Source organism: Hypanus sabinus, chromosome 9 (assembly GCF_030144855.1).
Source record: "Hypanus sabinus isolate sHypSab1 chromosome 9, sHypSab1.hap1, whole genome shotgun sequence".
Taxonomy (NCBI): Eukaryota; Metazoa; Chordata; class Chondrichthyes; order Myliobatiformes; family Dasyatidae; genus Hypanus; species Hypanus sabinus.
The window spans coordinates 79,081,689-79,104,132 of record NC_082714.1 but is presented as its reverse complement, the minus strand read 5'-3'; the positions used below and the strand labels follow the sequence as shown (position 1 = coordinate 79,104,132).

At 54.7% G+C, this 22,444-nt stretch overlaps 1 protein-coding gene and 1 pseudogene across 2 annotated transcripts in view; one reads left to right on the top strand and one right to left on the bottom strand.

Annotated features, from left to right (window-relative positions):
- The window catches only part of LOC132399515 (tripartite motif-containing protein 46-like), a 185,320-nt gene that overhangs the window by 106,181 nt on the left and 56,695 nt on the right, over positions 1 to 22,444 (top strand). For both annotated transcript variants that reach the window (XM_059979970.1, XM_059979969.1), the window contains exons 3-5: positions 9,499 to 9,842; positions 12,067 to 12,213; positions 18,374 to 18,469. In XM_059979970.1, coding sequence (XP_059835953.1) covers positions 9,499 to 9,842; positions 12,067 to 12,213; positions 18,374 to 18,469 — 587 coding nt within the window. The remainder of the gene's footprint in view (positions 1 to 9,498; positions 9,843 to 12,066; positions 12,214 to 18,373; positions 18,470 to 22,444) is intronic.
- LOC132398959 (acanthoscurrin-2-like) lies at positions 13,174 to 15,109 on the bottom strand (annotated as a pseudogene).

Sequence of the window (22,444 nt, the reverse complement as noted above, 5' to 3'; positions counted from 1 at the left end):
AGGGAGTTGGAGTGGAGGTGAGTTGTGGAGTGTCGAGGGGTTCAGTGAGTGCACGTTGTGGAGGGAGTTGGAGTGGAGGTGAGTTGCGGAGTGTCGAGGGGTTGAGTGAGTGTACGTTGTGGAGTGAGTTGGAGTGGAGGTGAGTTGTGGAGTGTCGAGGGGTTCAGTGAGTGTACGTTGTTGAGTGAGTTGGAGTGGAGGTGAGTTGTGGAGTGTCGGGGTTCAGTGAGTGTACGTTGTTGAGTGAGTTGGAGTGGAGGTGAGTTGTGGAGTGTCGGGGTTCAGTGAGTGTACGTTGTGGAGTGAGTTGGAGTGGAGGTGAGTTGTGGAGTGTCGGGGTTCAGTGAGTGCACGTTGTGGAGGGAGTTGGAGTGGAGGTGAGTTGTGGAGTGTCGAGGGGTTCAGTGAGTGTACGTTGTGGAGTGAGTTGGAGTGGAGGTGAGTTGTGGAGTGTCGGGGTTCAGTGAGTGTACGTTGTGGAGTGAGTTGGAGTGGAGGTGAGTTGTGGAGTGTCGGGGTTCAGTGACTGTACGTTGTGGAGGGAGTTGGAGTGGAGGTGAGTTGTGGAGTATCGAGGGGTTCAGTGAGTGTACGTTGTTGAGTGAGTTGGAGTGGAGGTGAGTTGTGGAGTGTCGGGGTTCAGTGAGTGCACGTTGTGGAGGGAGTTGGAGTGGAGGTGAGTTGTGGAGTGTCGGGGTTCAGTGAGTGCACGTTGTGGAGTGAGTTGGAGTGGAGGTGAGTTGTGGAGTGTCGGGGTTCAGTGAGTGCACGTTGTGGAGGGAGTTGGAGTGGAGGTGAGTTGTGGAGTGTCGGGGTTCAGTGAGTGCACGTTGTGGAGTGAGTTGGAGTGGAGGTGAGTTGTGGAGTGTCGGGGTTCAGTGAGTGCACGTTGTGGAGGGAGTTGGAGTGGAGGTGAGTTGTGGAGTGTCGAGGGGTTCAGTGAGTACACGTTGTGGAGGGAGTTGGAGTGGAGGTGAGTTGTGGAGTGTCGAGGGGTTCAGTGAGTGCACATTGTGGAGTGAGTTGGAGTGGAGGTGAGTTGTGGAGTGTCGGGGTTCAGTGAGTGTACGTTGTGGAGGGAGTTGGAGTGGAGGTGAGTTGTGGAGTGTCGGGGTTCAGTGAGTGTACGTTGTGGAGGGAGTTGGAGTGGAGGTGAGTTGTGGAGTGTCGAGTGGTTCAGTGAGTGCACGTTGTGGAGGGAGTTGGAGTGGAGGTGAGTTGTGGAGTGTCGAGGGGTTTTGTGAGTAGACGTTGTGGAGGGAGTTGGAGTGGAGGTGAGTTGTGGAGTGTCGGGGTTCAGTGAGTGCACGTTGTGGAGGGAGTTGGAGTGGAGGTGAGTTGTGGAGTGTCGGGGTTCAGTGAGTGCACGTTGTGGAGTGAGTTGGAGTGGAGGTGAGTTGTGGAGGTTCGAGGGGTTCAGTGAGTGCACGTTGTGGAGGGAGTTGGAGTGGAGGTGAGTTGTGGAGTGTCGAGTGGTTGAGTGAGTGCACGTTGTGGAGTGAGTTGGAGTGGAGGTGAGTTGTGGAGTGTCGAGGTTCAGTGAGTGCACGTTGTGGAGGGAGTTGGAGTGGAGGTGAGTTGTGGAGTGTCGGGGTTCAGTGAGTGCACGTTGTAGAGGGAGTTGGAGTGGAGGTGAGTTGTGGAGTGTCGAGGGGTTCAGTGAGTGCACGTTGTGGAGGGAGTTGGAGTGGAGGTGAGTTGTGGAGTGTCGGGGTTCAGTGAGTGCACGTTGTGGAGTGAGTTGGAGTGGAGGTGAGTTGTGGAGTGTCGGGGTTCAGTGAGTGCACGTTGTGGAGGGAGTTGGAGTGGAGGTGAGTTGTGGAGTGTCGAGGGGTTCAGTGACTGTACGTTGTGGAGTGAGTTGGAGTGGAGGTGAGTTGTGGAGTGTCGGGGTTCAGTGAGTGCATGTTGTGGAGTGAGTTGGAGTGGAGGTGAGTTGTGGAGTGTCGGGGTTCAGTGAGTGCACGTTGTGGAGGGAGTTGGAGTGGAGGTGAGTTGTGGAGTGTCGAGGGGTTCAGTGAGTGCACGTTGTGGAGGGAGTTGGAGTGGAGGTGAGTTGTGGAGTGTCGGGGTTCAGTGAGTGCACGTTGTGGAGTGAGTTGGAGTGGAGGTGAGTTGTGGAGTGTCGAGGGGTTGAGTGAGTGCACGTTGTGGAGGGAGTTGGAGTGGAGGTGAGTTGTGGAGTGTCGAGGGGTTGAGTGAGTGCACGTTGTGGAGGGAGTTGGAGTGGAGGTGAGTTGTGGAGTGTCGGGGTTCAGTGAGTACACGTTGTGGAGGGAGTTGGAGTGGAGGTGAGTTGTGGAGTGTCGGGGGGTTCAGTGAGTGTACGTTGTGGAGGGAGTTGGAGTGGAGGTGAGTTGTGGAGTGTCGAGGGGTTCAGTGAGTGCACGTTGTGGAGGGAGTTGGAGTGGAGGTGAGTTGTGGAGTGTCGAGGGGTTGAGTGAGTGTACGTTGTGGAGTGAGTTGGAGTGGAGGTGAGTTGTGGAGTGTCGGGGGGTTCAGTGAGTGCACGTTGTGGAGGGAGTTTGAGTGGAGGTGAGTTGTGGAGTGTCGGGGTTCAGTGACTGTACGTTGTGGAGGGAGTTGGAGTGGAGGTGAGTTGTGGAGTGTCGGGGTTCAGTGAGTGCACGTTGTGGAGGGAGTTGGAGTGGAGGTGAGTTGTGGAGTGTCGGGGTTCAGTGACTGTACGTTGTGGAGGGAGTTGGAGTGGAGGTGAGTTGTGGAGTGTCGAGGGGTTCTGTGAGTACACGTTGTGGAGGGAGTTGGAGTGGAGGTGAGTTGTGGAGTGTCGGCGTTCAGTGAGTCCACGTTGTGGAGTGAGTTGGAGTGGAGGTGAGTTGTGGAGTGTCGAGGGGTTCAGTGAGTGTACGTTGTGGAGGGAGTTGGAGTGGAGGTGAGTTGTGGAGTGTCGGGGTTCAGTGAGTGTACGTTGTGGAGTGAGTTGGAGTGGAGGTGAGTTGTGGAGTGTCGGGGTTCAGTGAGTGCACGTTGTGGAGTGAGTTGGAGTGGAGGTGAGTTGTGGAGTGTCGGGGTTCAGTGACTGTACGTTGTGGAGGGAGTTGGAGTGGAGGTGAGTTGTGGAGTATCGAGGGGTTCAGTGAGTGTACGTTGTTGAGTGAGTTGGAGTGGAGGTGAGTTGTGGAGTGTCGGGGTTCAGTGAGTGCACGTTGTGGAGGGAGTTGGAGTGGAGGTGAGTTGTGGAGTGTCGGGGTTCAGTGAGTGCACGTTGTGGAGGGAGTTGGAGTGGAGGTGAGTTGTGGAGTGTCGGGGTTCAGTGACTGTACGTTGTGGAGGGAGTTGGAGTGGAGGTGAGTTGTGGAGTGTCGGGGTTCAGTGAGTGCACGTTGTGGAGTGAGTTGGAGTGGAGGTGAGTTGTGGAGTGTTGAGGGGTTCAGTGAGTACACGTTGTGGAGGGAGTTGGAGTGGAGGTGAGTTGTGGAGTGTTGAGGGGTTCAGTGACTGTACGTTGTGGAGGGAGTTGGAGTGGAGGTGAGTTGTGGAGTGTCGGGGTTCAGTGAGTACACGTTGTGGAGTGAGTTGGAGTGGAGGTGAGTTGTGGAGTGTCGGGGTTCAGTGAGTGTACGTTGTGGAGGGAGTTGGAGTGGAGGTGAGTTGTGGAGTGTCGGGGTTCAGTGAGTGTACGTTGTGGAGGGAGTTGGAGTGGAGGTGAGTTGTGGAGTGTCGGGGTTCACTGAGTGCACGTTGTGGAGTGAGTTGGAGTGGAGGTGAGTTGTGGAGTGTCGGGGTTCAGTGAGTGCACGTTGTGGAGTGAGTTGGAGTGGAGGTGAGTTGTGGAGTGTCGGGGTTCAGTGAGTGCACGTTGTGGAGGGAGTTGGAGTGGAGGTGAGTTGTGGAGTGTCGGGGTTCAGTGACTGTACGTTGTGGAGGGAGTTGGAGTGGAGGTGAGTTGTGGAGTGTCGAGGGGTTCAGTGAGTGTACGTTGTTGAGTGAGTTGGAGTGGAGTGAGTTGTGGAGTGTCGGGGTTCAGTGAGTGCACGTTGTGGAGGGAGTTGGAGTGGAGGTGAGTTGTGGAGTGTCGGGGTTCAGTGAGTGCACGTTGTGGAGTGAGTTGGAGTGGAGGTGAGTTGTGGAGTGTCGGGGTTCAGTGAGTGCACGTTGTGGAGTGAGTTGGAGTGGAGGTGAGTTGTGGAGTGTCGGGGTTCAGTGAGTAGACGTTGTGGAGGGAGTTGGAGTGGAGGTGAGTTGTGGAGTGTCGAGGGGTTCAGTGAGTGCACGTTGTGGAGTGAGTTGGAGTGGAGGTGAGTTGTGGAGTGTCGAGGGGTTGAGTGAGTGCACGTTGTGGAGTGAGTTGGAGTGGAGGTGAGTTTTGGAGTGTCGGGGTTCAGTGAGTGCACGTTGTGGAGGGAGTTGGAGTGGAGGTGAGTTGTGGAGTGTCGGGGTTCAGTGAGTGCACGTTGTGGAGGGAGTTGGAGTGGAGGTGAGTTGTGGAGTGTCGGGGTTCAGTGAGTGCACGTTGTGGAGGGAGTTGGAGTGGAGGTGAGTTGTGGAGTGTCGGGGTTCAGTGAGTGCACGTTGTGGAGTGAGTTGGAGTGGAGGTGAGTTGTGGAGTGTCGGGGTTCAGTGATTGCACGTTGTGGAGTGAGTTGGAGTGGAGGTGAGTTGTGGAGTGTCGAGGGGTTCAGTGAGTGCACGTTGTGGAGGGAGTTGGAGTGGAGGTGAGTTGTGGAGTGTCGGGGTTCAGTGAGTGCACGTTGTGGAGTGAGTTGGAGTGGAGGTGAGTTGTGGAGTGTCGAGGGGTTCAGTGAGTGCACGTTGTGGAGTGAGTTGGAGTGGAGGTGAGTTGTGGAGTGTCGGGGTTCAGTGAGTGCACGTTGTGGAGTGAGTTGGAGTGGAGGTGAGTTGTGGAGTGTCGGGGTTCAGTGAGTGCACGTTGTGGAGTGAGTTGGAGTGGAGGTGAGTTGTGGAGTGTCGGGGTTCAGTGAGTGCACGTTGTGGAGGGAGTTGGAGTGGAGGTGAGTTGTGGAGTGTCGAGGGGTTCAGTGAGTGCACGTTGTGGAGGGAGTTGGAGTGGAGGTGAGTTGTGGAGTGTCGGGGTTCAGTGAGTGCACGTTGTGGAGGGAGTTGGAGTGGAGGTGAGTTGTGGAGTGTCGGGGTTCAGTGAGTGTACGTTGTGGAGGGAGTTGGAGTGGAGGTGAGTTGTGGAGTGTCGGGGTTCAGTGAGTGCACGTTGTGGAGGGAGTTGGAGTGGAGGTGAGTTGTGGAGTGTCGGGGTTCAGTGAGTGTACGTTGTGGAGGGAGTTGGAGTGGAGGTGAGTTGTGGAGTGTCGGGGTTCAGTGAGTGCACGTTGTGGAGGGAGTTGGAGTGGAGGTGAGTTGTGGAGTGTCGAGGTTCAGTGAGTGTACGTTGTGGAGTGAGTTGGAGTGGAGGTGAGTTGTGGAGTGTCGAGGGGTTCAGTGACTGTACGTTGTGGAGGGAGTTGGAGTGGAGGTGAGTTGTGGAGTGTCGAGGGGTTCAGTGAGTGTACGTTGTGGAGCGAGTTGGAGTGGAGGTGAGTTGTGGAGTGTCGGGGTTCAGTGAGTGCACGTTGTGGAGTGAGTTGGAGTGGAGGTGAGTTGTGGAGTGTGGAGGGGTTCAGTGAGTGCACGTTGTTGAGGGAGTTGGAGTGGAGGTGAGTTGTGGAGTGTCGGGGTTCAGTGAGTGTACGTTGTGGAGTGAGTTGGAGTGGAGGTGAGTTGTGGAGTGTCGGGGTTCAGTGAGTGTACGTTGTGGAGGGAGTTGGAGTGGAGGTGAGTTGTGGAGTGTCGAGGGGTTCAGTGAGTGCACGTTGTGGAGTGAGTTGGAGTGGAGGTGAGTTGTGGAGTGTCGGGGTTCAGTGAGTACACGTTGTTGAGGGAGTTGGAGTGGAGGTGAGTTGTGGAGTGTCGGGGTTCAGTGAGTGCACGTTGTGGAGGGAGTTGGAGTGGAGGTGAGTTGTGGAGTGTCGAGGGGTTCAGTGAGTACACGTTGTGGAGTGAGTTGGAGTGGAGGTGAGTTGTGGAGTGTCGGGGTTCAGTGAGTGCACGTTGTGGAGGGAGTTGGAGTGGAGGTGAGTTGTGGAGTGTCGGGGTTCAGTGAGTGCACGTTGTGGAGGGAGTTGGAGTGGAGGTGAGTTGTGGAGTGTCGGGGTTCAGTGAGTGCACGTTGTGGAGGGAGTTGGAGTGGAGGTGAGTTGTGGAGTGTCGGGGTTCAGTGAGTGCACGTTGTGGAGGGAGTTGGAGTGGAGGTGAGTTGTGGAGTGTCGGGGTTCAGTGAGTGCACGTTGTGGAGGGAGTTGGAGTGGAGGTGAGTTGTGGAGTGTCGGGGTTCAGTGAGTGCACGTTGTGGAGTGAGTTGGAGTGGAGGTGAGTTGTGGAGTGTCGAGGGGTTGAGTGAGTGCACGTTGTGGAGGGAGTTGGAGTGGAGGTGAGTTGTGGAGTGTCGGGGTTCAATGAGTGCACGTTGTGGAGGGAGTTGGAGTGGAGGTGAGTTGTGGAGTGTCGGGGTTCAGTGAGTACACGTTGTGGAGTGAGTTGGAGTGGAGGTGAGTTGTGGAGTGTCGAGGGGTTCAGTGATTGCACGTTGTGGAGTGTGTTGGAGTGGAGGTGAGTTGTGGAGTGTCGGGGGGTTCAGTGAGTGTACGTTGTGGAGGGAGTTGGAGTGGAGGTGAGTTGTGGAGTGTCGAGGTTCAGTGAGTGCACGTTGTGGAGGGAGTTGGAGTGGAGGTGAGTTGTGGAGTGTCGAGGGGTTCAGTGAGTGTACGTTGTTGAGTGAGTTGGAGTGGAGGTGAGTTGTGGAGTGTCGGGGTTCAGTGAGTGTACGTTGTGGAGGGAGTTTGAGTGGAGGTGAGTTGTGGAGTGTCGGGGTTCAGTGAGTGCACGTTGTGGAGTGAGTTGGAGTGGAGGTGAGTTGTGGAGTGTCGGGGTTCAGTGAGTGCACGTTGTGGAGGGAGTTGGAGTGGAGGTGAGTTGTGGAGTGTCGGGGTTCAGTGAGTGCACGTTGTGGAGTGAGTTGGAGTGGAGGTGAGTTGTGGAGTGTCGGGGTTCAGTGAGTGCACGTTGTGGAGGGAGTTGGAGTGGAGGTGAGTTGTGGAGTGTCGAGGGGTTGAGTGCACGTTGTGGAGTGAGTTGGAGTGGAGGTGAGTTGTGGAGTGTCGGGGTTCAGTGAGTGCACGTTGTGGAGGGAGTTGGAGTGGAGGTGAGTTGTGGAGTGTCGGGGTTCAGTGAGTGCACGTTGTGGAGTGAGTTGGAGTGGAGGTGAGTTGTGGAGTGTCGGGGTTCAGTGAGTGCACGTTGTGGAGTGAGTTGGAGTGGAGGTGAGTTGTGGAGTGTCGGGGTTCAGTGAGTGCACGTTGTGGAGGGAGTTGGAGTGGAGGTGAGTTGTGGAGTGTCGGGGTTCAGTGAGTGTACGTTGTGGAGGGAGTTGGAGTGGAGGTGAGTTGTGGAGTGTCGGGGTTCAGTGAGTGCACGTTGTGGAGTGAGTTGGAGTGGAGGTGAGTTGTGGAGTGTCGGGGTTCAGTGACTACGTTGTGGAGGGAGTTGGAGTGGAGGTGAGTTGTGGAGTATCGAGGGGTTCAGTGAGTGTACGTTGTTGAGTGAGTTGGAGTGGAGGTGAGTTGTGGAGTGTCGGGGTTCAGTGAGTGCACGTTGTGGAGGGAGTTGGAGTGGAGGTGAGTTGTGGAGTGTCGGGGTTCAGTGACTGTACGTTGTGGAGGGAGTTGGAGTGGAGGTGAGTTGTGGAGAGTCGGGGTTCAGTGAGTGCACGTTGTGGAGTGAGTTGGAGTGGAGGTGAGTTGTGGAGTGTCGGGGTTCAGTGAGTGCACGTTGTGGAGGGAGTTGGAGTGGAGGTGAGTTGTGGAGTGTCGGGGTTCAGTGAGTGCACGTTGTGGAGTGAGTTGGAGTGGAGGTGAGTTGTGGAGTGTCGGGGTTCAGTGAGTGTACGTTGTGGAGGGAGTTGGAGTGGAGGTGAGTTGTGGAGTGTCGGGGTTCAGTGAGTGCACGTTGTGGAGGGAGTTGGAGTGGAGGTGAGTTGTGGAGTGTCGGGGTTCAGTGAGTGCACGTTGTGGAGTGAGTTGGAGTGGAGGTGAGTTGTGGAGTGTCGGGGTTCAGTGAGTGCATGTTGTGGAGGGAGTTGGAGTGGAGGTGAGTTGTGGAGTGTCGGGGTTCAGTGACTGTACGTTGTGGAGGGAGTTGGAGTGGAGGTGAGTTGTGGAGTGTCGAGGGGTTCAGTGAGTGTACGTTGTTGAGTGAGTTGGAGTGGAGTGAGTTGTGGAGTGTCGGGGTTCAGTGAGTGCACGTTGTGGAGGGAGTTGGAGTGGAGGTGAGTTGTGGAGTGTCGGGGTTCAGTGAGTGCACGTTGTGGAGTGAGTTGGAGTGGAGGTGAGTTGTGGAGTGTCGGGGTTCAGTGACTGTACGTTGTGGAGTGAGTTGGAGTGGAGGTGAGTTGTGGAGTGTCGGGGTTCAGTGAGTGCACGTTGTGGAGGGAGTTGGAGTGGAGGTGAGTTGTGGAGTGTCGGGGTTCAGTGAGTGTACGTTGTGGAGTGAGTTGGAGTGGAGGTGAGTTGTGGAGTGTCGAGGGGTTGAGTGAGTGCACGTTGTGGAGTGAGTTGGAGTGGAGGTGAGTTGTGGAGTGTCGGGGTTCAGTGAGTGCACGTTGTGGAGTGAGTTGGAGTGGAGGTGAGTTGTGGAGTGTCGGGGTTCAGTGAGTAGACGTTGTGGAGGGAGTTGGAGTGGAGGTGAGTTGTGGAGTGTCGAGGGGTTCAGTGAGTGCACGTTGTGGAGTGAGTTGGAGTGGAGGTGAGTTGTGGAGTGTCGAGGGGTTGAGTGAGTGTACGTTGTGGAGTGAGTTGGAGTGGAGGTGAGTTGTGGAGTGTCGAGGGGTTCAGTGAGTGCACGTTGTGGAGTGAGTTGGAGTGGAGGTGAGTTGTGGAGTGTCGAGGGGTTGAGTGAGTGTACGTTGTGGAGTGAGTTGGAGTGGAGGTGAGTTGTGGAGTGTCGAGGGGTTCAGTGAGTGCACGTTGTGGAGTGAGTTGGAGTGGAGGTGAGTTGTGGAGTGTTGAGGGGTTCAGTGAGTGCACGTTGTGGAGTGAGTTGGAGTGGAAGTGAGTTGTGGAGTCTCGAGGGGTTCAGTGAGGCAGGCTGTGGAGTGAGTTGGAGTGGAAGTGAGTTGTGGAGTGTCGAGGGGTTCAGAGAGTGTACGTTGTGGAGGGAGTTGGAGTGGAGGTGAGTTGTGGAGTGTCGGGGTTCAGTGAGTGCACGTTGTGGAGTGAGTTGGAGTGGAAGTGAGTTGTGGAGTCTCGAGGGGTTCCGTGAGGCAGGCTGTGGAGGGAGTTTGAGTGGAGGTGAGTGATGTTGCCTGCTCTTGGTCAGGGAGTAATTGTTCCTGGTGTGGGACCTCTGGAACCCTTCTTACTCCACAGCCTGTGCTCCTGTGTGTCCGTGACAATGCACCTGACCTTGACTTTAAGGAGAACGTGTGGGTACATGAGAATGAGTGTCTGACATTCCTTGCCTCTCCCGCAGGTTACGGTACGTACCCGGGTCGTCGACGTGGCGCTGCCCACACTCAGACCATCACCATGCCCTGCCCGAGCTGCCAGCGGGACGTGGACCTGGGGGAGCGCGGGCTTGCTGATCTCTTCCGCAACCTGACGTTGGAGCGCATCGTGGAGCGCTACAAGCACTCGGCTGATCTGGGAGCGGCCGTGCCTTGCCAGGCCTGCAAGCCCCCCGCCCAGGAAGCCGCCAAGGGCTGCACCGACTGCCGTCTCAACTACTGCAAGGAGTGCTTCAAGCTCTATCACCCCTGGGGCACTCCCAAGGCCCAGCACGAGTCCATTGGGCCTACCCTCAGCTTCAGACCCAAGGTGAGTCCTGCTCCCCTTCTGGTCGAGGGGGGAGGGAGGAAGCCAGAGGGAGGGGAATCCAGACTGACAGCACTCTGCTGGGGAACTTACAACTAATGGCTGGGTTAGGCCGTTCAGCCCATCGAGTCTACTCTGCCATTTGATCACACGTGATGTACTTTCCTTCACAACTCCATTCGATGCCCTGACCTATCAACCTCCGCTTTAAATGCACCCATGACTTAGCCTTGTGACTGTATGTAGCAATGGTGTCCACAGATTCTCCACCCTCTAGCTAAAGAAATTCCTCCTCATCTCTGTTCTAACGGGATGTCCTGCTATTCTGCGCCTGTGCTGTCTGATGGTGGACTCCACCACCACAGGAAACATCCTATCCACATCTATTCTATCTCGGCCCTTCAATATGAAACAGGTTTCAATGAGTTTCCCCCTTTCATTCCTCTAAACTCCAAGTACAGACCCAGAGCTATCAAACGCCCCTCGTACATTAACAGTTTCATTCCCGTGATCATTCTCATAAACCTCTGGACCCTCTCTTATAGACAAGGGGCCTAAAACTGCTCGCAGTGCTCCAAATGTGGTCTGATCAATGACTTCGAAAGCCTCAGTGTTTCATCCTTGCTCCTCTATTGTTGCATTTGCCTTCCTCACTACCGACTCCACCTGCAATTTTACCCTTGGGGAAGTCTGCACGGAGACCCTGAGCCATCAAACGCTCTTCATATGATAACACTTTGTATCCTGGAATTATTTTCATGGTTCTTCCCTAATGTCAGCACATCCTTTCTTAAATAAGAGGCCCAAAACTGCTCACAATCACAATACTCCAAGTGAGTCCTCACTGGTGCCTTATAAAGCCTCAGCATCGCACCTCTGATTTCACATTCCAGCCCTCTCCAAATGAATGCAGTCGCCTTCCTCATCACTAACTCAGCCTGAAAATTAACCTTTAGGGAATCCTGCACCTTGGGTTTTTGATTTTTCTCTCCATTTGGAAAACAGTCTACTTTTTAAAATTTCTTCTACCAAACTGCATGAGCATAAACTTGCCGACACTGTATTCCATCTGCCACTTCTTTGCATATTCTTCTAACCTATGCCTCTATACTTCCTCAAAACCACCTGCCCTCTACCTATCTCTGTATTGTTTACAAACTTAGTTACAAAGCCATCAACTCCATCATCAAAATCATTGACATAAAAAGATGCGGTCCCAACACCACTCGTCACCAGCAGCCAACCAGAAAAGGCTCCTTTGCCTCCTCAATGCTCTATCCATGCCGGAATCTTTCCTGTAATACCATGGGCTCTTAACTTGTTAGGCAGCCTCGTGTGGCAAATCCAAGTACACAGCATCCACCAATTCTCCTTTGTCAATCCTTGTTATTTCTGCAAAGAATTCCAACAGGTTTGTCAAATAAGATTATCCCTTGAGAAACCATGCTGACTTCGGCCTATTTCATCATCTGCCTCCAAGTATATCAAAGCCACATCCTCAACAATATCTTCCTAAACAATGAGGTTGGGGTATATGGCCGATAACTTCCTTCTGTCTCTTCCTCCTTGAAGAGCGGAGTGACATTTGCAGTTTTCCAGCTCTCTGGAACCATGTCAGAATCCATTGATTCTTGAAAGATCATTACTAATGCCTCCATAATCTCTTCAGTTACCTATTTCAGAATGCTGGGGAGTAAGCCATCTGGTCCAGGTGATCTATCTGCCTTCAGACCTTTGTTTCCCAGTAATGGCAACTTCGCTCACTTCTGCCCCCCGACACTCTCAAACTTCCCCCATTCTGCTAGTGTCTTCAACAATGAAGACTGATGCAAAATACTTACTTAGTTCGTTTGCCATTTCCTTGACCCCCATTGCTATCTCTCCAGCATTATTTTCCAGCAGTCTGATATCTACCCCTTACCTTACTTTTGCACTTTATTTGTCTGAAGAAACTCGTGGTATAATTCTGGCTCAATGGGCCAGAAGAGTCTGTTTCCGTGCTGTAAATATCTACATAAATGGATACCATTTGCCTTTTTGATACTCTGTTGGATCTGCTAACCAACCTTTTGTGATTCATGCACAAGTCCCTTTGCATAACAGCCTGCACCCTTGGAAAAAACTGATCTGGGAATGGGAGCTCAGATCTGAGTCCAGGAACCGAGGGAGGGGATGTTGGGGGTTGCTGAGTTCCTTGTACTAACGGATTGCAGGTGTTCTGCTGCAGGTCCTGATGTGCCCCGAACATGAGATGGAGAAGGTCAGCCTGTACTGCAAGACGTGCCAACGCCTCATATGCCAGCTGTGTAAGCTAAGACGGGTCCACACCACGCACAAGATCACCCCCGTGGCCAGTGCCTACCAGGCACTGAAGGTAGGTGCCCTCCAATCCAACGTGGTATTATCATGGGTGCACATTTATACCCCAGGGTAGAAATGCCCTGGGGGCGGCACGGTCTCACAGTGGTTAACGTAACATTTATCACCAGTTCAATTCCACCGCTGTCCGGAAGTTCAAGTTAATTTTCATTCAACCATTTACACGTATACTGCCAAACAAAACTATATCCCTTCTGACCAAGGTGCACAATACAGTACATCTAACTCACACACAACGTATAAAGCAATATTACCACAAATAATAACACATATCCCAGAAGACTGATACTTGGTTCAACAGTAAACAGTGAGACGTTACTGGTGATGAGATCTGGGTGGTGGCAGGGAGTTTGTATGTTCTCCCTGTGACCGGGTGCTGTGGTCCCCCCCTGCCCCACCCCTGGGTGCTCTGGTTTCTCCCCATATGCCAAAGCCATACAGGCGAGTTGGGTGCGGTTGGACACTGTGGGCTGATTGGGCCGGAAGGGTCCGTTAACTCTGCTGTATCTCTAAATAAATAAATAAAAACAGCTTTTTCTCAGCAGCACAGTCCGTTACAAACAATGCTGACTAATGTGAAGTCCAGCAGTACCTGTGCAAGCTGCCCCTGGAGTATCATCATTGGTCCTCCTGCTGTGGGAGAGGTGCATCGCTGGGAAGTGTGTAGAGGAGATTAACGAGGATGTTACTGGGACTTCCAAGACGTTGGGCCGTCGGGGACCTCATTCCTGGGAGTGCAGGAGCATAGATAGGGTGAATGTCAGTGGTTTTTCCTACAACATGGGGGAATAAAGACCCAGAGGGGAACCTGAGGGGCAACTTCTTCACCCAGAGGGTGGTCAGTCTATGGAACGAGCTGCCAGAGGAAGTATTTAAGGCAGGTACATTAACAACATTTAAAAGGTACTTGGACAGCAAAAACTTAAAAATGCAGACCGAATGCAAGCAGATGGGACTAGTCTAGATGGGGATCTCGGTTAGCATGGATGCATTGGGCCAAAGGGCCTGTTTCCTTGCTGTATGACTCGATGGCAGGGGTCTATATTGAGAGCAAGAAATACAGTCCAAGGTGCTGCTTGGGTTTTTCAAGTTGGTTCAAGACCTGATGGCTGTGGGGAGGAAGCTGTTGTTGAAGATTGAGATGTGAGCCTTGAGACTCCCGGACCTCCTGCCTGATTGCAAGGAGAGGGCTCGGCTCGGATGAGGATTCCTGACGGTAGAACACTGGAACAGGCGCCTTGGCCTGCGACCTAGTGCTGAAGAAATTGAGATAATGATGCATAATTCCATCTGCCTGCACGTGGCCTCCTCCATTGTTTGTACATTCATCTGCCTGACTTCAAGATCCCCTTCCATACCGGCCTCCCCACCACCCCCACCACCCCTTCCATACCGGCCTCCCCACCACCCCTTCCATACCGGCCTCCCCCACCACCCCTTCCATATCGGCCTCCCCCACCACCCCTTCCATACCGGCCTCCCCACCGCCCCCACCACCCCTTCCATACCGGCCTCCCCACCACCCCTTCCATACCGGCCTCCCCCACCACCCCTTCCATACCGGCCTCCCCACCACCCCTTCCATACCGGCCTCCCCACCACCCCTTCCATACCGGCCTCCCCACCACCCCCACCACCCCTTCCATACCGGCCTCCCCACCACCCCTTCCATACCGGCCTCCCCACCACCCCTTCCATACCAGCCTCCCCCACCACCCCTTCCATACCGGCCTCCCCCACCACCCCCACCACCCTTTCCATACCGGCCTCCCCACCACCCCTTCCATACCGGCCTCCCCCACCACCCCCACCACCCCTTCCATACCAGTCTCACCCACCACCCCTTCCATACTGGCCTCCCCACCACCCGTAACATACTGGCCTCCCCCACCACCCCCACCACCCCTTCCATACCGGCCTCCCCACCACACCCACCACCCCTTCCATACCGGCCTCCCCCACCACCTCTTCCATACCGGCCTCCCCCACCACCCCTTCCATACCGGCCTCCCCCACCACCCCCACCACCCCTTCCATACCGGCCTCCCCACCACCCCTTCCATACCGGCCTCCCCACCACCCCTTCCATACCAGCCTCCCCCACCACCCCTTCCATACCGGCCTCCCCCACCACCCCCACCACCCCTTCCATACCGGCCTCCCCCACCACCCCCACCACCCCTTCCATACCAGTCTCACCCACCACCCCTTCCATACTGGCCTCCCCACCACCCGTAACATACCGGCCTCCCCCACCACCCCCACCACCCCTTCCATACCGGCCTCCCCACCACACCCACCACCCCTTCCATACCGGCCTCCCCACCACCCCCACCACCCCTTCCATACCGGCCTCCCCCACCACCTCTTCCATACCGGCCTCCCCCACCACCCCTTCCATACCGGCCTCCCCCACCACCCCCACCACCCCTTCCATACCGGCCTCCCCACCACCCCCACCACCCCTTCCATATCGGCCTCCCCCACCACCTCTTCCATACCGGCCTCCCCCACCACCTCTTCCATACCGGCCTCCCCCACCACCCCTTCCATACCGGCCTCCCCACCACCCCTTCCATATCGGCCTCCCCCACCACCTCTTCCATACCGGCCTCCCCACCACCCCTTCCATACCGGCCTCCCCCACAACCCCCACCACCCCCACCACCCCTTCCATACCGGCCTCCCCCACCACCCCTTCCATATCGGCCTCCCCCACCACCCCTTCCATATCGGCCTCCCCCACCACCTCTTCCATACCGGCCTCCCCCACCACCCCTTCCATATCGGCCTCCCCCACCACCTCTTCCATACCGGCCTCCCCACCACCCCTTCCATACCGGCTTCCCCCACCACCCCTTCCATATCGGCCTCCCCACCACACCTTCCATACCGGCCTCCCCACCACCTCTTCCATTCCGGCCTCCCCACCACCCCCACCACCCCTTCCATATTGGCCTCCCCCACCACCCCTTCCATATTGGCCTCCCCCACCACCCCTTCCATACCGGCCTCCCCCACCACCCCTTCCATACCGGCCTCCCCCATCACCCCTTCCATACCGGACTCCCCCACCACCCCTTCCATATCGGCCTCCCCACCACCCCCACCACCCCTTCCATACCGGCCTCCCCACCACCCCCACCACCCCTTCCATATCGGCCTCCCCCACCACCCCTTCCATATCGGCCTCCCCCACCACCCCCACCACCCCTTCCATATCGGCCTCCCCCACCACCTCTTCCATACCGGCCTCCCCCACCACCCCTTCCATATCGGCCTCCCCCACCACCTCTTCCATATCGGCCTCCCCACCACACCTTCCATACCGGCCTCCCCACCACCTCTTCCATTCCGGCCTCCCCACCACCCCCACCACCCCTTCCATATTGGCCTCCCCCACCACCCCTTCCATACCGGCTTCCCCCACCACCCCTTCCATATCGGCCTCCCCACCACACCTTCCATACCGGCCTCCCCACCACCTCTTCCATTCCGGCCTCCCCACCACCCCCACCACCCCTTCCATATTGGCCTCCCCCACCACCCCTTCCATATTGGCCTCCCCCACCACCCCTTCCATACCGGCCTCCCCCACCACCCCTTCCATACCGGCCTCCCCCACCACCCCTTCCATACCGGACTCCCCCACCACCCCTTCCATATCGGCCTCCCCACCACCCCCACCACCCCTTCCATACCGGCCTCCCCACCACCCCCACCACCCCTTCCATACCGGCCTCCCCACCACCCCCACCACCCCTTCCATATCGACCTCCCCCACCACCCCTTCCATACCGGCCTCCCCCACCACCCCTTCCATACCGGCCTCCCCCACCACCTCTTCCATACCGGCCTCCCCACCACCCCCACCACCCCTTCCATACCGGCCTCCCCACCACCCCTTCCATACCGGCCTCCCCCACCACCCCCTCCACCCCTTCCATATCGGCCTCCCCCACCACCCCTTCCATACCGGCCTCACCCACCACCCCCACCACCCCTTCCATATCGGCCTCCCCCATCACCCCCACCACCCCTTCCATATCGGCCTCCCCCATCACCCCCACCACCCCTTCCATACCGGCCTCCCCCACCACCCCCACCACCTCTTCCATACCGGCCACTCCCACCACGCCTTCCATACCGGCCTCCCCCACCACCCCTTCCATACCGGCCTCCCCACCACCTCTTCCATACCGGCCACCCCCACCACACCTTCCATACCGGCCTCCCCCACCACCTCTTCCATACCGGCCTCCCCCACCACCCCTTCCATACCGGCCTCCCCCACCACCCCCACCACCCCTTCCATACCGGCCTCCCCCACCACCCCTTCCATACCGGCCTCCCCACCACCCCCACCACCCCTTCCATACCGGCCTCCCCACCACCCCCACCACCCCTTCCATATCAGCCTCCCCCACCACCCCCACCACCCCTTCCATATCGGCCTCCCCCACCACCCCTTCCATACCGGCCTCCCCAGCACCCCCACCACCCCTTCCATACCGGCCTCCCCACCACCCCCACCACCCCTTCCATACCGGCCTCCCCACCACCCCCACCACCCCTTCCATATCGGCCTCCCCCACCACCCCTTCCATACCGGCCTCCCCACCACCCCCACCACCCCTTCCATACCGGCCTCCCCACCACCCCCACCACCCCTTCCATACCGGCCTCCCCCACCACCTCTTCCATACCGGCCTCCCCCACCACCCCTTCCATACCGGCCTCCCCACCACCCCCACCACCCCTTCCATACCGGCCCCCCCCACCACCCCTTCCATACCGGCCTCCCCACCACCCCCACCACCCCTTCCATACCGGCCTCCCCCACCACCTCTTCCATACTGGCTTCCCCCACCACCCCTTCCATACCGGCCTCCCCCACCACCCCTTCCATACCGGCCTCCCCACCACCCCTTCCATACCGGCCTCCCCCACCACCCCTTCCATATCGGCCTCCCCACCACCTCTTCCATACCGGCCTCCCCACCACCCCTTCCATACCGGCCTCCCCACCACCCCTTCCATACCGGCCTCCCCACCACCCCTTCCATATCGGCCTCCCCACCACCTCTTCCATATCGGCCTCCCCCACCACCCCCACCACCCCTTCCATACCGGTCTCCCCCACCACCCCTTCCATACCGGCCTCCCCCACCACCTCTGGCAGCACATTCCCAGCACCCACCACCTGTCCTGCACCCTCTGCATCCTTCCTGTAATGGGGCAACCAGAACTCAGTGGAAAACTCCAAATGCGCCTGACCAGTTTTATAAAGCTGCAGTGTCACTACCGACTCTGAGCTCAACTCAGGTGGACATTGCCTTCTTGAGATGTTGTGCTCTGGTGGGGAGGGCTATAGCGTTTGGCTGCTGTGTTAGTCAAGTCTCTAGCCCAGCCCAGCCCTCACATTTCCCCCTCCCTCTCTGTGGTTGCCCGGGGAAGAGCAGTCTGTCTGTAGTACTCCACACAACAGTGATTTTCCCCTCCAGGTTATTGGAAGTTGTTGCAATTGCTTATTTTACCTTTTCTAGTGAGCCAGTGAGTTTAAAGGGAGCAGGATGTGGATCACTCCGGATCCTGGAGCACATTCCGGACTAATGAGAGGCGGGTGCCGTGATTTCCGAACTGTCAGATGCCAGATGGTTGGAATTTTGCCGTGCTTCACTCCTGCCTGCTCCTCCTCCTCCTCTCCCCCCCCCCCCCCAACATTCCCGGTCCATGTACAATTCCCCTTCGACTTGGTCCTGCAACAAACCAGCTGTAAGCGCTGACCTTTGACCTACTAACCCCAGCCCCCTCCCCACCCACCCATTACCCCCATTCCCAAAACAGCATTCCTGCTCCTCGCACTTCCCAAATCCCAGTCTGGAGACGCGCCTCTTGGCGATGACTCAATAGTGTTCCTCGCCAGTGGGAGCCGTCGGGCTGATTTAGAACTCGGTGTTTTGGACTGGGTTGGATGTGGACGGAAAAGATCCACGTAAAGTGACGAGACCCTCTCAGATTATCCTTTCTTTTCCTTTCCTCTTCCCCCCCCACCCCCACATCCCAACCTTTACGCCCCCCTCCCTCTTTTCCTCCCCATCCCCACTGTCCTGTTTGTTGTCTGCCACTCACCCCTCCCCAACCCCTCCATCCAGGACAAACTGACCAAGGCAATCACATTCATCCTGACCAATCAGAACCTGGTGCAGACGCAGATCCAAGTAATGGATGAGCTGGTCCAGCAGACAGAGGTAGGTACTGTGTGTGTGTGTGTGTGTGTGTGTGTGTGTGTGTTATTACGACTTGACCTCACAATCTACTTTGTTTGTGACCTTGTCTGCCTCTTCTATACTTTCTCTGTAACTGTACTCTGCAGGGTGACCAAGGATGGGAGCTCAATATTCAGGAGGGATAGATGGGAAAGAAAAGGAGGTGGGGTAGCATTGCTGGTTAGAGAGGAGATTAACGCAATAGAAAGGAAGGACATTAGCCTGGAGGATGTGGAATCGATATGGGTAGAACTGCATAACACTACGGGGCAGAAAACGCTGGTGGGAGTAGTGTACAGGCCACCTAACAGTAGTAGTGAGGGATGGCATTAAACAGGAAATTAGAAATGCGTGCAATAAAGGAACAGCAGTTATAATGGGTGACTTCAATCTACATATTGATTGGGTGAACCAAATTGGTAAGGGTGCTGAGGAAGAGGATTTCTTGGAATGAACTAACTAGAGAGCAGGTCATTCTAGATTGGGTATTGAGCAATGAGGAAGGGTTAGTTAGCAATCATGTCGTGCGAGGCCCCTTGGGTAAGAGTGACCATAATATGGTGGAATTCTTCATTAAGATGGAGAGTGACATAGTTAATTCAGAAACAAAGGTTCTGAACTTAAAGAAGGGTAACTTTGAAGGTATGAGATGTGAATTAGCTAAGATAGACTGGCAAATGATATTTAAAGGGTTGACGGTGGACATGCAATGGCAAGCATTTAAAGATCGCATGGATGAACTACAACAATTGTTCATCCCAGATTGGCAAAAGAATAAACCAGGGAAGGTAGTGCACCCGTGGCTGACAAGGGAAATTAGGGATAGTATCAAGTCCAAAGAAGAAACATATAAATTAGCAAAAAAAATGCGGCACACCTGAGGACTGGGAGAAATTCAGAGACCAGCAGAGGAGGACAAAGGGCTTAATTAGGAAAGGGAAAAAAGATTATGAGAGAAAGCTGGCAGGGAACATAAAAACTGACTGGAAAAGCTTTTATAGGTATGTGAAAAGAAAAAGATTGGTCAAGACAAATGTAGGTCCCTTACAGTCAGAAACGGGTGAATTGATCATAGGGAACAAAGACATGGCAGACCAATTGAATAACTACTTTGGTTCTGTCTTCACTAAGGAGGACGTAAATAATCTTCCAGAAATAGTAAGGGACCGAGGGTCTAGTGAGATGGAGGAACTGAGGGAAATACATGTTAGTAGGGAAGTGGTGTTAGGTAAATTGAAGGGATTAAAGGCAGATAAATCCCCAGGGCCAGATGGTCTGCATCCCAGAGTGCTTAAGGAAGTAGCCCAAGAAATAGTGGATGCATTAGTGATAATTTTTCAAAACTCCTTAGATTCTGGATTAGTTCCTGAGGATTGGAGGGTGGCTAATGTAACCCCACTTTTTAAAAAAGGAGGGAGAAAAAAACCGGGGAATTATAGACCGGTTAGTCTGACATCGGTGGTGGGGAAAATGCTGGAGTCAGTTATCAAAGATGAGATAACAGCACATTTGGAAAGAGGTGAAATCATCGGACAAAGTCAGCATGGATTTGTGAAAGGAAAATCATGTCTGATGAATCTTATAGAATTTTTTGAAGATGTAACTGGTAGAGTGGATAGGGGAGAGCCAGTGGATGTGGTATATTTAGATTTTCAAAAGGCTTTTGACAAGGTCCCACATAGATTAGTGTGCAAACTTAAAGCACACGGTATTAAGGGTATGGTATTGATGTGGATAGAGAATTGGTTGGCAGACAGAAAGCAAAGAGTGGGAGTAAACGGGACCTTTTCAGAATGGCAGGCAGTGATTAGTGGGGTACCGCAAGGCTCAGTGCTGGGACCCCAGTTGTTTACAATATATATTAACGATTTAGACGAGGGAATTAAATGCAGCATCTCCAAGTTTGCGGATGACACGAAGCTGGGCGGCGGTGTTAGCTGTGAGGAGGATGCTAAGAGGATGCAGGGTGACTTGGATAGGTTAGGTGAGTGGACAAATTCATGGCAGATGCAACTTAATGTGGATAAATGTGAGGTTATCCACTTTGGTTGCAAGAACAGGAAAACAGATTATTATCTGAATGGTGGCCGATTAGGAAAAGGGGAGGTGCAACGAGACCTGGGTGTCATTGTACACCAGTCATTGAAGGTGGGCATGCAGGTACAGCAGGCGGTGAAAAAGGTAAATGGTATGTTGGCATTCATAGCAAAAGGATTTGAGTACAGGAACAGGGAGGTTCTACTGCAGTTGTACAAGGCCTTGGTGAGACCGCACCTAGAATATTGTGTGCAGTTTTGGTCCCCTAATCTGAGGAAAGACATTCTTGCCATAGAGGGAGTACAGAGAAGGTTCACCAGATTGATTCCTGGGATGGCAGGACTTTCATATGAAGAAAGACTGGATCGACTAGGCTTATACTCACTGGAATTTAGAAGATTGAGGGGGGATCTTATTGAAATGTATAAAATTCTAAAGAGATTGGACAGGCTCGATGCAGGAAGATTGTTCCCAATGTTGGGGAAGTCCAGAACGAGGGGTCACAGTTTAAGGATAAAGGGGAAGCCTTTTAGGACCGAGATGAGGAGAAACTTCTTCACACAGAGAGTGGTGAATCTGTGGAATTCTCTGCCACAGGAAACAGTTGAGGCCGGTTCATTGGCTGTATTTAAGAGGAAGTTAGATATGGCCCTTGTGGCTAAAGGGATCGGGGGGTATGGAGAGAAAGCAGGTACAGGGTTCTGAGTTGGATGATCAGCCATGATCATACTGAATGGTGGTGCAGGCTCGAAGGGGCGAATGGCCTACTCCTGCACCTATTTTCTATGTTTCTGTTATTGCTTTTCCCTTGTGCCTCCACGATACCCCGTTGTAATGAACTGATCTGTGTGGACGGCATGCAGACAAGTATGTTCTGTATCTTGTTACATGTGACAGTAATATCCCAATATATCCCAATTATTGATGGAACAAATACACCTCTGATGAGGTGTCATGTGCCTTTCTGGTCTGGAGATTCCTTGCTGTCAGTCGAAATAGGGCACACTAACTTGGACAGCCCTGCCTGGTTTGTAAGCCAGTTAACATGCCCCATTGTCACGTGCTTGGCTGATGCAGACAAGAAATCCTCATTGTCATAGTGCCTTGAAAACCATTTCTCTTCGGCAGTCGGGAGATAGGACTGTTTATTTGCAAATCTGTCCTTTTAATTTCAAACCGATTACTGCTTACCATTTCCATTAAGAGCTGAAGAGTAGGTTCTTGTTTTAATCAATGCTTGCTATTAAAGCACAAATCCAGAACTCTTGAATCCCTCGCAGTGAGCCTGGGTGAGTCTCAGTGTTGAGTTTATTATCAGATACACAGGTGTTCACGGGTGTTATTTCAGTGGCACCACAGACACACAACATTCACAAGGAAAACATAAATTATACAAGGAAGGGCACCATTGTAGTGCAAAGTGGGTGTATAACTGAGGTGGTGATCGGGGTTGTGCTGGCTGGTTCAGGAACCGAACGGTTGACGGGAAGTCACTGTTCCTGACCCTGGTGGTGTGGGACTTCAGGCTTCAGCACCTCCTGCCCGACGGGAGCTGTGAGAAGATGGCCTGGCCCGGATGGTGGGGTTCTTTAGACAATGTCTTGAGAGAGCATCTCCGGTAGAAACTACTGACTGTGGGGACAGATGTCATCAACTTAACCCCATCACTCCGACTGGACGGCACTCACCAGCCGGTCCCTGTCCGAACGTTGGTCAGCCCTGTGGCTTCTGCGTCTTCGAGGCGAAGATCCTCCTTCTTCCAGGATTCAGTCTCTGGGGCTTCTGCTGTCTTTTCTGTAGCTCTGGGTTTTATGGGATGGGGTAGCTAGCCCTCCTTCACAGCCGGGTGGGGGCCATCCACGGTGGGGTTGGAGACGGAGGTGTGAGAGAAGAGCTTGTTGTGCTCCTGCTGCACCAGTC